The sequence below is a fragment of the Lactuca virosa genome, chromosome 6, assembly GCF_052849685.1.
Source record: "Lactuca virosa cultivar CGN04683 chromosome 6, Lactuca_virosa_CGN04683_v6, whole genome shotgun sequence".
In the NCBI taxonomy this organism is placed as follows: domain Eukaryota; kingdom Viridiplantae; phylum Streptophyta; class Magnoliopsida; order Asterales; family Asteraceae; genus Lactuca; species Lactuca virosa.
This window is the reverse complement of record NC_136431.1, coordinates 275,329,829-275,346,107: the sequence shown is the minus strand read 5'-3', so window position 1 is coordinate 275,346,107 and position 16,279 is coordinate 275,329,829. Positions and strand designations below refer to the sequence as shown.

The 16,279-nt window shown below is 34.0% G+C and overlaps 1 protein-coding gene and 1 long non-coding RNA gene across 4 annotated transcripts; one reads left to right on the top strand and one right to left on the bottom strand.

Annotated features, from left to right (window-relative positions):
* The first annotated feature begins 8,508 nt into the window (after nucleotides 1-8,508).
* Nucleotides 8,509-12,964, top strand: LOC145119320 (membrane protein of ER body-like protein). 3 transcript variants are annotated; one of them, XM_079054957.1, is made up of 9 exons: nucleotides 8,509-9,014; nucleotides 9,851-10,438; nucleotides 10,525-10,659; nucleotides 10,797-11,027; nucleotides 11,395-11,556; nucleotides 11,645-11,902; nucleotides 11,986-12,138; nucleotides 12,230-12,291; nucleotides 12,361-12,964. In XM_079054957.1, the coding sequence occupies exons 1-9, from the start codon at nucleotides 8,717-8,719 to the stop codon at nucleotides 12,832-12,834; spliced, it is 2,361 nt and encodes a 786-aa protein (XP_078911083.1). In that variant the 5' UTR covers nucleotides 8,509-8,716; the 3' UTR covers nucleotides 12,835-12,964. The 3 variants fall into 3 exon arrangements, with proteins under 3 accessions (XP_078911083.1, XP_078911085.1, XP_078911084.1); XM_079054959.1 differs by lacking the exon at nucleotides 8,509-9,014 and adding an exon at nucleotides 9,125-9,219; XM_079054958.1 differs by lacking the exon at nucleotides 8,509-9,014 and adding an exon at nucleotides 9,318-9,665.
* Nucleotides 12,965-13,807: 843 nt separating this feature from the next.
* LOC145120620 (uncharacterized) lies at nucleotides 13,808-14,784 on the bottom strand. The gene is made up of 2 exons (XR_013714266.1): nucleotides 14,363-14,784; nucleotides 13,808-14,194 (listed from the first exon to the last, which is right to left on the bottom strand). It is a non-coding gene; the product is annotated as an uncharacterized LOC145120620 (long non-coding RNA).
* Between the last annotated feature and the right edge of the window lie 1,495 nt (nucleotides 14,785-16,279).

The following is a 16,279-nucleotide window of genomic DNA, read 5'->3' as shown; positions in this document are numbered from 1 at the left end:
GGATTTTGTTGAAGTTCACTATCATGTTAATTCTTAAGCATGTTGATCTGGTTGCTCTATCCCAATTTATATGTTCAAGTTATCACAAAAGTGTTAGGTGCCCAGGTGTATTGATACAATTAAGGAAAATTAATTCATCTTTGGTACCGTTGCATGTTTGACGACCTAAATTACTGTAGGTGTTTGTATAGCATGGGATGGGTCTTTGGAGGAGCGATATCAATGGAGAAGACCCATCAACAGTGGGGATGGGTGGGGATGGGGTGTTCACCCGAGGGAAATGTGATCGAAGGTGGTGGCAGTGCTGGTGGGTAGGGATGCCGGTGGTGGTGTGAGTTCGAGAGTGGATCAGAGCTTTTGGGGGGATACTTGACGTTTTTAATGGGAGGGAATGTTAGGGGTAGGGCATTAATTTAGTAATATCAATAATTAATAAACATATAAAGTTAAAGGGCAAAATGGTCATTTTAGAACATTTAACAGGGTAAACTAACGGATGTTAGTTTTGGGGACCAAAACCACAACCAAACCATTAAATAAATACCTTTTTTGCTAGTAAACTTTTTTTTGGACCTTACCCAAAGAAATCGGCAAACCACAGGACCATTTTTGCAATTTTGTCTTTAGTCAATTGAGATGAATTTAATAAAGGAAAATTCCAAATTCTAGGGATAATTAATTCTCTTGATTTAAAAATTCTGATTTTTTTAATTAATTCAATTTTAATTTTAAAGTAATTTTTAATTATACCGGAATTTATTCTGACAGAATGACATTATGTAAGAAGACATAAATAACAAGAAAACATGAATAAGTGCATTATAAAAGAATACACAAAATCGATTCTTGAACTAATAATATATCAAATAATTACATTGTATGATCGTGTTACAAAAAAAAACATTCTTGAACAATAATATTCTGAAAGAATAACAAGTGTAATTCTTAAAAAAAATAACAACATTCTTAAACTGTGAGTGTGATGAATCATTGATTCATTCTTCAAATCATTCCTATCAAGTCTTCAAACCATTCTTCAAGTCATTCATTCGTGTCATTGATCAAAACATTTTATGAGTGAACCTTGTATAATCGTGTATTAAAACTTTTAAAAAAAATGTTTTCTTTAGAGTTGATCTCATGGGTGAACCTTTTATCTAGTTGAATGATCAGTTTTTAATGAAAATATCCAAGACTTCCATTTGTACCAAGGTACTTCCTGCGCATAAACCTAATCAAATAGTTATATAAATCACAACAAAATAAAATCAATAAAAACATCTCAATGATTATTAACGTGAGGCAACAAATTCAAAAGAAAAATCCCTATCTGAACCATCAAAGATTAGAATAACGAAGATTGGGTTAATAATTAAGCTACCTTAACCATCCAATGGTCGTTGAAAATTAGTGCCACTAACATCATCTTCCTAGGCACTTAGGAGTAGGAAGCAAACCAACAAATTTAAACAAAAAAAATATTTTGAACAAAAAAAATCCAAACTTAGGTTAATAATGCTTAATATGAAAATAAAAACCAAATATTTTACAAACAAATCAATATATTTTACAACCAATTAAAAATGGATGTGCAGAGTCTTGAATGAAGGCATAAGAAAATTAAGTCCACATTGTTGGTTACCTCATTCTTCTTATCTTAATCAAAACAAATGTCGATGTTAATTTAGATTTATATGCAAGAGGAACAAGCAAATGAACAAGCTAAAACAAAAAAATTACTTGCTAAATAAACCAATTTCAAAGATGCGCAGTGCAAACAAAGAAATTAAAAAAATCAACAAAGATACGTAAAAGTCTCTAATCAAAAACGATTTCTTGTTAATTGAATTGAAAATAATTTGTAAAAATTATTAAAATTGAGTAACCGACCTTGAAAAGAAAATGGAGATGGAAAACTTTTTGGATATTATAGGCATCGGTGGTGGAGATGGCGTGATTATAGGAGAAGCATCGATGGTGGAGATGTGTATTATCCTTAAATGCAAACATAGGTACAAAAACCATCTTCAAGGATCGGATGTGTGTAGTAGAGAATTCTGATGCCAGAGAACTAAACAAGAAATTGACACAAGGTTGGATTTAATCGAAGAACCCTAATTAAAAGGTGAAAAATTAGGGATAGAAGTTTGATTTTGTTACATGTTGAATTATTTGAAGACTAATACCAACAATAAACTTGTGCTTGACTCCCGGTTCAAGATTTTCTCAAGGTTTATGTGGGTTTCGAGGTTACCATGGTCATCGATCGGGTCTTCTGGAGAAGAATGGTGCTCGAAGTGGGTGTGATTGGTGAGGAGATAGGGAAGAACTTCATAGATGGAGGCGTAGAGGGGTATATCAGATTCGACTTGGTAGCATAGTTGTGCCGTTTACGGTATGTGAGTCGTTGAACCATTTTCCGGTTGGCGGCGCTCTACTCTTCTCTGTTTTTCGACGGGAGGCTGGAGCAGAAGCGATGCGTGGGAACGAAGAAGTGATGTGTGGGAACGATAAGATACAGAATCCCCATGGGGGGTTTTCAAAGTGACGTCGTTATATAAAAAGGGATAAATTAGGTTAAAAATAACTAGCATAATTATAGGGGAGTATTTGGGGAAGTTATTTATCAAATTCCCTAATTACCCTTATTTATTTATTTAATTATTTATTTTTATTTTAAATTTTGATTGGTCCACAATCAATCCTACATCCACACAATATTTAGTTAGAATACTTGAACCTAGCTCTCTCTCTCTCTCTCTCTCTCTATATATATATATATATATATATATATATATATATATATATATATATATATATATATATACACACACACACACATATATATATATATATATATATATATATATATATATATATATATAGAGAGAGAGAGAGAGAGGAAGGATCATTTGAGAACTCATAGTTTTTCGAGAACCCGAGAACTAAAAGTGGAGCGTTGGATCAAAAAAAGGGATGGTCAAGATGCATTGTGGCATTTTTGTAAATAAGTGAGAAAATAAAGGGACGGTGGCATCGAAATTAAATGGAATTAGGGGCATTTTAGGGTTATAGAAATTGACTCATACACAAACGTGTCCTGATCACCATTCCTTATCAGATCTCTCTCTCTCTCTCTCACGTCTCCACCGTATCTCTTCCCCTAGTCTCTATCCTCCCTCAATCGGCCCACCTCTAAATCCGTCGACAATGAACGTCGACTACCAATCAACAACTTTCATATCCAGATCATCGGTGAAGAATTTACAAACATATAGATCGACAACGTTCGTGTTCACCTTCGATTGCGATATTTAAGCCCTAAATCGTCGGATTCATGATCATCGATTCATCGAGATCGATCAACAATGTCGATCGTGTTTCATGAAGCGATTTTGAAATCGTTGATGTTTATGGCAATCGTTATTTCAGATCTTCTGTTTTTCAGACCAACGAACATCGCAACACCTTCCTATATTTATAGACTTCATATAATCATCATCTCCAGGTTAGTATTTTCAATCGACTTGATCAATTTACATATCCAGTTTCAATCCTACGATCTGAGTCTTGCCAAATTATTGCTTAACTGTAATCTATAAGTTTTCTGATTTGTTTTTTTTTTTGCTTTGATTTATCTTATCATCATTTGAAAATGTGAGGTCGACCAAAAGCACGATTGACGGCGTATTTCATTCATTGTGTTTTTAAGTTTATAATTTGCTTTAGTATATAATTATTTGATGAATTTAATGTTGAGTGAGGGCTTCATATTTTGACAAACATAAAATCAAGTTGTATAAATACTGTAAAAGGATTTTGACTGTTATCTGCTATTCATAAACTTTTATTGCAGATGTTTGTATAATAAATTATCAATTTTTTTATTGAATGGATGCTCCGTTCATTATCATTTTTTTATGAATAGATGTTGGTGATTGATTTATTCAGGATATTCTGGATAGTCACATATTTCAATTTGATTTTATACCTGATATTATGAATACTCTTAGTTGTGAAGATCAATACTTTGGGCTAATCAATAATAAATTTCTTTTCACTAATAACTGGATATGCAATTGGTGGTGGAAACATAGTCAAAGAGCTAGCAGACAACACCAACAAGGTAAATAAAAAAACAAGAAAACCAAAACCCAAAAATCAACTCCCAATCCCTCCACCACCACCACCACCACCAACTACCGTCACATGGCCGCCAATAACACAAAGCATTTCATTAGATATAGGATTCCTTCAAACATTGGAGAAGTAGTTTGTATCTTTTTTGCAGTTCTACTTGGGATACCTGATACTCTTGTCCCTGTAAACTTCTTCCAATCATGTAAAATTACATTATTGCCCATCCCTAGTCCTTGCATTTTCTTAAATCTTACTACATGAAGCATCATCATTTGTTCCAGGTGCAACTACTTTGGGTTAATTTGGTTACCGATGGATTACCAGCTACAACTATTGGCTTCAATAAACAAGATCCACATGTTATAAAGGAAGGCTAAACATCGAAAGGTATTTTTTCTTTTACTTATTTTTTATTCAGACCATTTGGCAACTTAATGTTGTCAAGGTCATAGAATCCAGGTGGCAATCTCTCTGCCATATCTTTAAGCTACAATATATAATAACAAATTCAATCATAAATTTTTTTTTTTTCAAATTATTAACTGTAAGAAAATACATGTGATGTAAGAGACTTTATCACATCTTTAGCAGCATTACATTTAGTAGATTCCTCTGCAGCCAATACCATTGCTTCCTGGGATTGTTTTCTTCATTTTTGAAGTTCTGCTTCTTGAATTTCACATTGATGTCTGAGGCTATCAACCTCACCAGATTCATAAAAAGTAAAAAAACAAAACATTGTAATTTTAAAAAACTTTGGGAATCTACCTGCCTACGTAATTTAAGAACTTCTTGATTCAACAAATCATTAGTCCTCTTCAAACTATTCGCCACATTTTTCTAGAAAGAAAGCCCCGATGATGAGGAGGATGCTAAACTAAAATGTTGATGGTGTTATTTGATTTCTACACTAAAATCTGCAACATTTACATATTAATATTACGTATAAAATGTTGATCAACTTATACAGGAATATGATAAAAATTGCAGTTCATTTGTTAATAACATTATATTTTATATATTAGCTAATTAACCACATCTGATTTGTGGTAATTGCTTCTATATTGATCTTTATGAATCACTTGTGATTTACATGTGAATCACTTGTGATTTACATGTGAATCACTTGTGACACATGTGAATCATTTGTGATTTATATGTGAATCACATGTAATTCACATGTAAATCATCTTAATTATTTATTTTTTCTAACCATATAGTTTATTTTAATTGCTTCTATATTGAGCTTCATGAATCACTTGTAATTTACATGTGAATCACTTGTGATTTACATGTGACACATATGAATCATTTGTGATTTACATGTGAATCACATGTAAATCATCTTAATTATTTATTTTTTCTAACCATATAGTCTATTTTAATTTGTTTCATTTTGGCAATATATCATAAGTGAATCACATATGAATTACATGTAATTCACATGTAAATCACATATGAGTTACATGTGATTCATATGTAATTTACATATAAATCAGATGTAATTCATACGTAAATCACAAGTGATTCACATATAAATTACATATGATTCACATGTAATTCACACGTAAATCTCAAGTGATTCACATATGAATTACATGTGATTCACATATAATTCACATATGAATCACATGTAACTTACAAGTAAATCTCATATGAATTACATGTGATTCACATATAAATAACAAGTGAATCACATATGAATTACGTCTATATGCACACATGTATTTTTGTGAGTTTTCTTGCATTAATCAATTTTTTTATATTTTTCTTGTAGATTTGGAAGAATTTGTGGAAAATATTGAAGAGGTGAAAACTGATAAATTAAAGAAAATATGGAAATCTTGACACGAAGACATGAAAACGCTATGAAATTTTGTAGTATTTTTTGCTTTTTTATATTTTATTTTGTATCGAATAAAATACTTGTACTATTGTGTTTATAGATTATTAAATAAAAATGGATTTTTGTTATGATTAATTACGAATATTATAGTATAAGAAATATGCATATATGCACCTAAAACGTTGATTTGTTTTGTTAAAAAAGTTAGAGTTTTTTTTTTAAATATTCTAGTTTTTTTAATTTATTGATTTTTAAAAATTTAGTTTTTAAAAGAATGCAGTTTTATAAAAAAAATTACAGTTTTTTTGATAAAATTGCAGTTTTTTTTAAAAAACCTGCAGTTTTTTGATAAAATTACAGTTTTTTTAAAAAAATTGTAGTTTTTTTTTTTTGAAAAAAATGCAGTTTATTTTTAAAAAAATATTTTTCTTCAATTTTTTTAAAAAATTCATGTTTTCTGAAAAATTAAAAAATCTCCATTTTTTTAAAAAAATCAAAAATTATTTTAAAAAAAAATCCGAAATTTGATATATTATGTTAATTTTTAGAACTTTTTATTAAAAATTAAGCATTAAATGAGATCGGTAAGATGACGATCATGCCCTTAATGAGTTAATTTTTATCTAACGCTCCACCTTTAATTCTCAGGTTCTCGGGAAACTATGAGTTCTCAACGGATCTCAACCCTATATATATATATATATATATATATATATATATATATAGGGTTGAGATCCGTTATATATATATATATATATATATATATATATATATATATATATATATATATATAGACTATAGAGAGAGAGAGATCCCTTCCTTTTTCTTAGTGAAGACTAAAATGTACAAATGGTCCCTGTGGTTTGCTCAAAATTGTCACTTTGGTCCAATATAGTTTGGACTAGCACCACAGGTCCAAAGTTTTCATTTTGTTGCGAGTTCGGTCCAAAGCACTTTAAAAATTCTTCAAATGACGGATTTGCCCTTTCTATTTGTTTTTTCCTTTTTTTTCCTTTACTATTATTTTATTACTTAATTACAAAGGGTCTCTCTCTCTCTCTCTCTCTCTCTCTCTCTCTCTCTCTCCAATCCTTTTCTTGCCTTTTGTCTTAAACAATTTCACCGTTTTGTCCTCTTCCTTGAAATGGGTATAAGCAACAAAGGAACTGAGTTCATCAGTTTCATCACCGGAAAAGCATTCGACAAATGGCAAAGGGAGAAGAGGAAGACAATCAAAGATGACCACTTGTTGTGGGAAATGACGACGTTAGGGTAGGGAAAAACATTGATTGACCAACGTTTTTCATGAATCGCTTTCATGTGAGTATCAATTGGTTCTTGAAAATCGATTGGTTTGAATATGGGAGGGAAGTGCTTACGATTCATTGCCAATTCCAAGATTTAGAAGGCTGTAGAGAGCAGCGATTTGAGAATCGAGATCGTCGGAATCAAGCATGGCGACCAACGGCGGGATTGCTTCGAGCAGTGCTAAAGTCGATTTGGCATCATAATCTTCGTTAACCAACCTTCTGTCGCCCCTAATAAAAAAACCCTAGACACACAGGTAGAGTGCCAATTTGTGCAAATTTGGTCTCCGATTTACCAAATTTGAGTCGTAGCAAGTGGTGGTAGCAACAGGTGGAGTGAAAGTGCGATTTACCTGAAGAACCTTCTTCATCTTACCTGCAATTCATCATTCTTCATCTTAACAACAAACCATGAACAAAGAAACCCAGATGCACTCTACCGTATTCTGGTGAGGTTGATATGAAAGTCAATGAATTTATAGCCAAGTTTACAGAGCAGATTAAACTTCAACAAGTGGCCTTGGCTAGAAGACTAAATTTTATCTGAGATGGTTTCAACTCTTCAACATCCAGACTCAGTTGATTCACCAAGAAAAGATTCATGTGAGGCGTAATCCTGCCGACATTGGAGTGGCGAGAAATCAAGATGGGGCGACAACGACGTTGATGTTTTGGTGGTAGGGAAGGGAGGAGATTGGGTTTTCCGGTAGGCTTCGTGACTGGAAAGATGAAGGGAAATGTGTGTTTTCTCTTACGAAAGGGGGTATTTCTCATACGACATCATGAGAGAGAGAGAGAGAGACCCTTTGTAATTAAATAATAAAATAATAGTAAAGGAAAAAAAGAAAACGGAAAAACAAATAGAAAGGGGCAAATCCGTCATTTGAAGAATTTTTAAAGTGTTTTGGACTGAACTCGCAACAAAATGAAAACTTTGTATATGTGGTGCTAGTCCAAACTTTTTTGGACCAAATTGTCAATTTTAAGCAAACCACAGGGACCATTTATGCAGTTTAGTCTTTAGTGAATGTTAATATAATAGAAATTAATTACTATAACAAGACAAACGGACAATAAGATGGGCGCTAAGGTAACCGTGAATAATTTAATCTATAAAATGTTTTATTTTTGTAATAAATTAAATACCAACAAAGTATGAACACAAAGGCAGAAATGAGTATTTTAGTGTTTTAAACTTTTAATAGGGGATCAAGAAAGGTAGAATGAGCAGGGCATGGTAGTTGACAATTCACGAGGCTGCTGCAAGATAAGCTTCTTTTTTTCTTTGTCATAAATCTTCAATAAATGCTCAACAGCCAATTTAGTTCATCCCCGTCGTCTCCACAGACCACAGTTGCCTATTTTAGAAATTTCCATTCCCATCATATCTACCTACCTCTTTCCATCACCCTACAGAACGATTATGGAAACTACTCAGGCAGAACATCGATGGGAGGACCAAGAATATGACGAATTGGAGGAGAGTTTGATTAGTAGAAGAAAGAATCTCAAACAAACGCCAATTTTCACGACCATCAATGATGATTTCAGCAGCAACAATGGTGGTTCAGTTGGTGTCTCGAATGGTGAAGATCAAGAAAAAGAAGAAGATGAAGTCAAAGACTTAAGTCAACAAAATGGCATAAAGGTTGATGAAGATGATATAGAGAAAGAGAAACAACAGACATCGGAGTATCTTGTTTATTATGACGCAGATAAAGGTAAAAATGTGAAGATCTGATAGCACAGTAGTTATTTGAAGTTCTTTTTTTTTAATTCAAGATGCAGAAAATGCACTATACAAATTCACTTTTGACTGTAATCTTATATACCCTTGAAGACCCACATTTTTGTCTCCCATGTTTTTTTCTTTATAACAAGACCCTACCTTTCTCTTTCTTCATATTCGGGTTCTTCAGTGTTAAGGTGATTCTAGGGTTTCTTTTCTCTTAAATCTATCTCTCTTTTCTCTGTGCTTCCATTCCTTGATAAGTTTAATTGATTTCTGGGTATTGGATTATAGTCTGAACATCTTTTTCTATATCCTATTTAGTAGTGACCGGATTAAGTAATATAATTATACAACTTTAATGTTATTTATAACTCTGTAAGTGAAATTTATGTTGTAAAGATTAGGCATTCCATCCAGCCTCTCACCTATCTAGCTTTCAATTCGCAAAAAGCCAAAGGTAACCCATATGTTTAATGGAGATTCTTCTTTTAGATAATTAAGAAATTGCATCTTTCTTTTTTTTTTCCTTTTTCTTTGACTGAAGGAATATGGAAATGTCGAATCTGCTCCTGGGATTATGAGGGTAACACTTGTGTCACCAATCATAATCAGAGAATCTGTTTGTTTCATGAAACCAAAGGTATACACCAATCATAATTCACGACAAAGGTCTGAAAGTTGCCATCTTTACAAACAAAAGTTTCCATAGTAAATTGGGAAGATTCATTAGCAATTTAGCATAGTTCTTGTGTTAATGGACGTGTAAGAAGATTTTAGAATAAGATGGTAAATTAAAAACAAGTCTAATTTGTTGTATATTTTCAGATACTGGGTTGCGTCTTCAATCATCAAAAGGGGAAGCAAATGGTGTTGATTCAACTTTTCATGGGAAAATCCCCATGAAAGACAACATCAATATAACAATACATAATCAAGAAAACGACTTCAATATAAGAATACACAATCAAGAAAACGGGAATGGCCTGGACTTTGTTATCAACAACCAAATTGGTGAACATGAAAAGCAAAATAACTTATCGGATAACTGCCTTCATCCATCAGAAATATCATTTGAAGAAGTTGACAAAACAGAAAGCAGCGAAATTGAAGTGATTAAAGATGTTGAGGATGAATTTGATGTGGAGACAGTGATAAAGAAGCAAGAAACACATGATTTATTCTGTCCAAATTGCAATTCTTGTATCACGAAAAGAGTTATTCTTCGTAAAAGGAAACGTAAAATCCCGGTTCCTGGTGAAATTGCAAAGCGTAACAAGCCCGAAACTTCAAATCCTTCAGAAGTGAATCTTGTTTCTGATGATATTCAACCGTTAATATCTAATGAAGATGATCATGAGAGGGATCCAGATGTATTCAGATGTTTGTCGTGTTTCAGCATTTTTATGCCTTCAGGTTTGAATCTTAATCTATCTTGAAGAAATAATCGTTAAAAATGGTGTTTATTTTCATGATTTCATAATGTTTGTTTGATGTTGTAGGGAATGGATTTAAGTTGTTTGGTAATAAAAGCAACCAAGAAAACAATCAAACTTCTCATAATGAAGTGGCTGTGAAGGAAAGCTGGTTTTCTAGAATTTTTGCATCAAATAAGGTGGAGCAATTAAACAACCAAGGTAAATTACACTCAAATGACATGCAAATTTTTTGTTCTACCCAAAAAATAAAAAGATGGATTTTGATTAATGTTAATCTCAAAAAGGTGGGGTCTCTGTTCCATCTTCTAACCTTGAGTGAGCTCTCACTATTGTAGGTTCATCAACTACCACAATTATTAAAATGGATTTGGAAAATGGTCAAGTTCAATCAGCTACTGTTACTGTTAATCAGCAACAACAATACTCGAATCCCATAGATTCAGACATTCCTACTCCAAGTAGTGTTGTTAATGGAGATGAGAATGCACTTCCTTCACCACAAGGATTTGATACTATTAAACAACCGATTGCTCATGAATCAGATAATAATGTAAAAGAGAGCAACGGTAAGCAAATTTGTTCGTTCATTTCTTGCTTTGAAGATTTGTGACAATACTTTAAGCATTATATTGTTTGAAATTCATATTACTCGAATCTTAATATGATTATAAACTTGGTAGTCGATCCTTAAACATTGATTTTTGTAAACTCCCACATCCCATCCACCTCTATATCTGTTATGAGAGAAAATCAAAGACTCCACATTTAAGGTGGAACAATTAAACAACAAAGGTAACTACACTGACATGACAAGTAGTTGTACTACTGTGGTGTTGTGTTTAGCGTGCATTAGACTGACGATTGATGCTAATGGAACAAAAAATTTGTTTCCTACCAAAAAATGCCTAACATGAATGAGCTGAATTTTGGTAGGATCACATACCACCAATGGTAACATGGATTTGGAAAAAGATCAAATCGAATCAGCTACTCCAAGTGTTAATAGAGATTACAGTGCATCTTCAGCACAAGGATCTAATACATTTAAACAACCGATTGCTGATGAATCAGATAATGATGTAAAAGAGAGCAACGGTAAGCAAATTTGTTCATATATATAGAAAATTTACAAAAAAGTGTATATACTTTCCCTGCAATTTCTTTCAAAATTTCCCTACAACAGATTCCCAATTAGCAGACAACACAGATGGCGATCAGCTAGTTACATCTTACCATACAGAGTTCAACAGCCAAAGTGATTACCCAGGAATGTTTGTAGTGAAGCCACCACTTAATCATGTAGAACCTGAACAAGATTTTGTTTTTTCACATCATCCTGATGGATTAACGCTTCATGTTCCTCCAAACATCGGATCTTTAATCATCGACAATTCACAAATGAACCAACTGCTTGATGTCACCATTCAAAACAACAATCCAGGTAATTATTAATCAATCAATCGTCTTAAAAAAAAATGATATATGAATATGATGATTTTTTGTCTCAAATTGTCTTTGTTTTAGATCTTGAAATTGGGAGTCGTGCTGTGGAGCAAAGTGGTGAAACAGGTGGTCGGAGTTTGGACATTGTTAAAAGCATTGTGTACGGTGGGCTTTTAGAAATAATCGCTAGTCTAAGTGTTGTGGCTTCTGCAGTTGGTGCTGATGCTTCCACGTGTAAGCAAACCAAACCAAATAAGCCTTTCCTGCTTGGAATTATTAATTACCTTGGCTTATAGTATTATTTATTGATTTCGAATGGTTGCAGTGAATGTGTTGGCATTGGGATTGGCTAACATATTTGGCGGATTGTTGGTGATTAGTCATGATGTAAGTAATAAGTTGCATATTAGTGTGTATTTTGCTGTGATGCTGTTTGTTTACAAATTACAATTACAGCTTTGGGACCTGAAAAACGAAGGCAGAGGATCTTCTTCTTCAGAAGAGGATCGATACCAGCAACTTTTGGGGCGAAGAGTGGATTTCCCGCTTCACATGTTGGTGTCTCTGTTATCGTACCTGCTGTTTGGGTTCCTTCCACCGGTTGTATATGGGTTTTCATTCCGTGAGAGCAACGACAAAGATTTCAAGCTTCTCACGGTGGCTGCCGCCTCGATTGTGTGCATCATGATACTGGCTGCCGGAAAAGCGTATGTGCAGAGCCAGAGCCTCAACAGGTCTTATATCAAGACTATTTTCTACTACATGGCATTTGGGTTTGCGGTGTCGGGTGTTTCTTATATGTTCGGTGGGTTGATTATGGAGTTATTGGATACGATCGGTTTATTCCCACCGGCTTCGGGTCAAGTTGTGAACCCGAGTTTTCCTTTTCATGGAGCAGGTGCAGACCCGACCCTAATTGCAACGTATTAGTCAATATTTTGGAAGGGAGGGGGAGGGATTTTTATGATTTTGTAGTTTTGACTTTGAGTTATAGCTTGGAACTAGGTGAACTTTGTGATCTTTATTTATGCTGAGGTTTGAGGTTTTGCATTGCACATCATTTAAATGTATGTTTTCCTGGAAGTTGGTATATTTTTGTTTGGCAAAAATGTAAGTTTTTAAAAGTAATGAACTCATAAAATGACATCTTAATAAAAAATATGCTGCCTAATAACTTTGTTATAATCGGAGCTTTTTCTTTATAGTAACTTTTAGATTAGGAAGTTTGTGTGAAAATAAACAGTTTTAAGATGGTATTCTCAAACAAAAGAAAGTTTTTTTTCTTTAATTTCAGGTTTTCTTAAAAGCTAAAAACTCTAAAAAAAGGTGTTGTCAAACATGCCCTTCATGTTACCATTTATGTCTTAACTAATAAGTTTAAAAGGCCGTTTGATAGTTGCTGACTGAGTTAGAATTTCTGACCGAGTCCACGTCTGACTTAAACCATGTTGTTTGATTATATCTCTGACTGACCGTGATTAATGATGAAAAATGAAAATATTACCCCTTGATGCGAAACTTTATATAGCGCCAAAAATAACAATGGATTTTATTCTTGATTCAGAAAAAGCAATGAACTTTGATCGGAGTTGGTGATACAACAAACAAATGAATCAATTTGGTGATTACCCTTAACTACTTACAACAAACACATGAATCAATTCAATGATTTCCATTAGCTATTTACAACAAACAAATGAATCAATTTGGTGATACAACAAACAAAAACCAAGTTGCAAATTTAGACAACTAACTTTTATTCTATTTCAATCAGGAGTTATCATCATGTTTTAAAATTAAAAAAAAAACAAAAAAAAAAAAACAAAACAAAACAAAACTATCTAAAAGTATGGAACAAAATTTGTGTTGGTCAAACTCTATCATATGTTAACAAGACCAAAAGTTCCAACTGCAACTATGAAACTTGTAATTCTTAGTAATCATGTACATATAATCAATGTAATCAATATACATATATAAATGATTACACAAGCAGAGTGGAGTTCTTTGTTGTGCCCTGCATCGTTTTCCATCTCTTCACTTCCCTTTTGTCTCTTTCTTTCTCTATGTTCTTCGGTTTGGACTCCCTCTCTCTTTAACCATAAACAAGTGCATGTCTGACGAGGGATGTTATTTCTTCATTTGTAGCTTTGTTTTTCTCTTCCCTGCTAATCATGACTTCAAGATTCACTCATGCAAGTGATCGAACACTTGGTGAGCAGATGAAAATCCAAGGTAAATTTAAGGCTATTCTTGATTGATTCCTTGCCTTCAAACCGATAAAAGGAACCTATATTTTTTAAAGCTTGAACTCAAACATATAAAACCCAAAAAGAAACTTTAAGCAATATAACGAACCCAAAATTTTAAAGCTTCAAATTGAACCAATGGAACCAATCAAATTTTACAACTATAATCGAACTCAAAGAAGAAAAATATGAGAAATCAAGATTCTTACCCGTTAATCGAAATCAAAGAATCCATCGGGGATATCTGTAATCGAAATCAAAGAAGTTGTCGAGTTGTGCCTGTAGACGAAGTGGATGTGGGAAACGATTTGGAGAAATCGATTTGAGGTCTGAAATTCGTCGGACTTGCTTGCTGCGGTGGAGATGGTGGGGTATTAACAGAAATAAGATGCATGCTCCCATAGATTCGTCGGACTTGCTTGCTCCACTGTTGCTTTTGATCGCTAATGGAAAGTCTTGTTGCTTCGCCGATGGGAGGTTAACGGGGGAAGGGATGAAATCAGAACCTGTCGCAACAATATGTAGGGGGAACGAGTTGTTTTTGGTTTTTTTTTTCTCGGTCCGTCAAGTAGAAAGTAAGGACCGAGTCTTGTGTTTTTATCGGACCGAGTCCACACATCTATAATCCCTATCAAACATGTCAATTGGTATTTTATGGACTCAGTCCCTCTTTAGACCCATGTAGATACCATATCAAACGACACCTGATTCAGGTTTACATTGAAGTAGAAGCAACCCATGCTACCAAAAAATTTTGAATTTCAAATACTTAATAGTTGATATGCCTTGTTCTTTTGCACTTGTTGTTATGCAAGATAGGATATGACAAACTATTTACAGTATTTGGAATGTATTTTACTAGAACTTGAATAATTCAATGGTGACACACTTTCGATTTGGTTTGTGTTTGTGTAAAATACGTGAATGCCCTTCCATCGTCACCATAAAAAACAAAATAGCCCTAGAAAGCTTTCCCAGTATAACAACACAAAACCATAAGTGGAATTCGATTAAACCAAAACAGGAATAGGAAGTTAAGGTCACTACAAATGTAACGCCCCGATTCTCGAATACCAATATATGGTTATGAATTCTCAAGAATTCCAGGTCTACTCGACGAGTTGGTTGCCTGACTCGTCGAGTAGCAGCGGGTTTGGACCACGTGTTAAGTGACCAACTCGCCGAGTCGGAAGAGTGACTCGACGAGTTGGAGCTGGAAGGTAAAACCCTAATTTTCGGGGTTTGGCACCCTATTTAAAGAATCATAAGCCACCTTCAGCCTCTTTACAGTCCCTTGAGAGCTTAGCAAACCCTAATACGTGTTTTAAGCTTTGAAAGAGGATTCTTGGTGAGAAGAGCTTGGGGGAAACATGAGGATTGAAGCAAGGAATTCGTGGGGATCAATATCTACTTCAGTTGGCATCTTTTGGGAAGGTATTAAGTTGTTATCCCAACTCCATTTCATTCTAGATCTCTTTGGATGAAATTAGGGCTTTTTGGTTTGGTTATGAAGCTATTTTTGGGTATGAGCTCAGATCTGAAGTTGTAACTTCAGATCTGAACTCTCTTTGATTTGTAAGTCCATAAAGCTATCAGCTTTGGCAAGTATGAACTCCTCCTTGAGTGTAAAACCCCATTTCAAGCTTGGATTTGGCATTATGAGTCGTTAGAGCCTTGCATGCACGTAAAGTTTGCAACTTTACGTGATAAGCATGCCTTGGGAAGTTGGATTTGCAGTATGGAGTCTTAGCATGGCTTAAAAAAAGCATCTGTATGGATGAAGGACTGAAGGGACTCGGCGAGTCGCATGGTAGACTCGGCGAGTCATATGAAAATGGTCATGAACTCGACGGGTTGGATGAATAACTCGGCGAGTCCGATGAAGATTGTCTTGGACTCGGCGAGTGGCATGGTGACTCGGCGAGTTGGCAAGTTATGCAAGGAACTCGGCGAGTTGAGGTCAACATGGACTGTTGACCTTGATAGTTGACTTTGACTTTGACCAAGGGTTGACCGTTTTGACTTTTGAGGATAATTGGTAAGCATGTATTTATGAGTGGATCATTGATGGTTACAGATGTTGGAGTTTGGTGCAGTGTGTCGGGAGCGTGTTTTCGTGGTTCAGT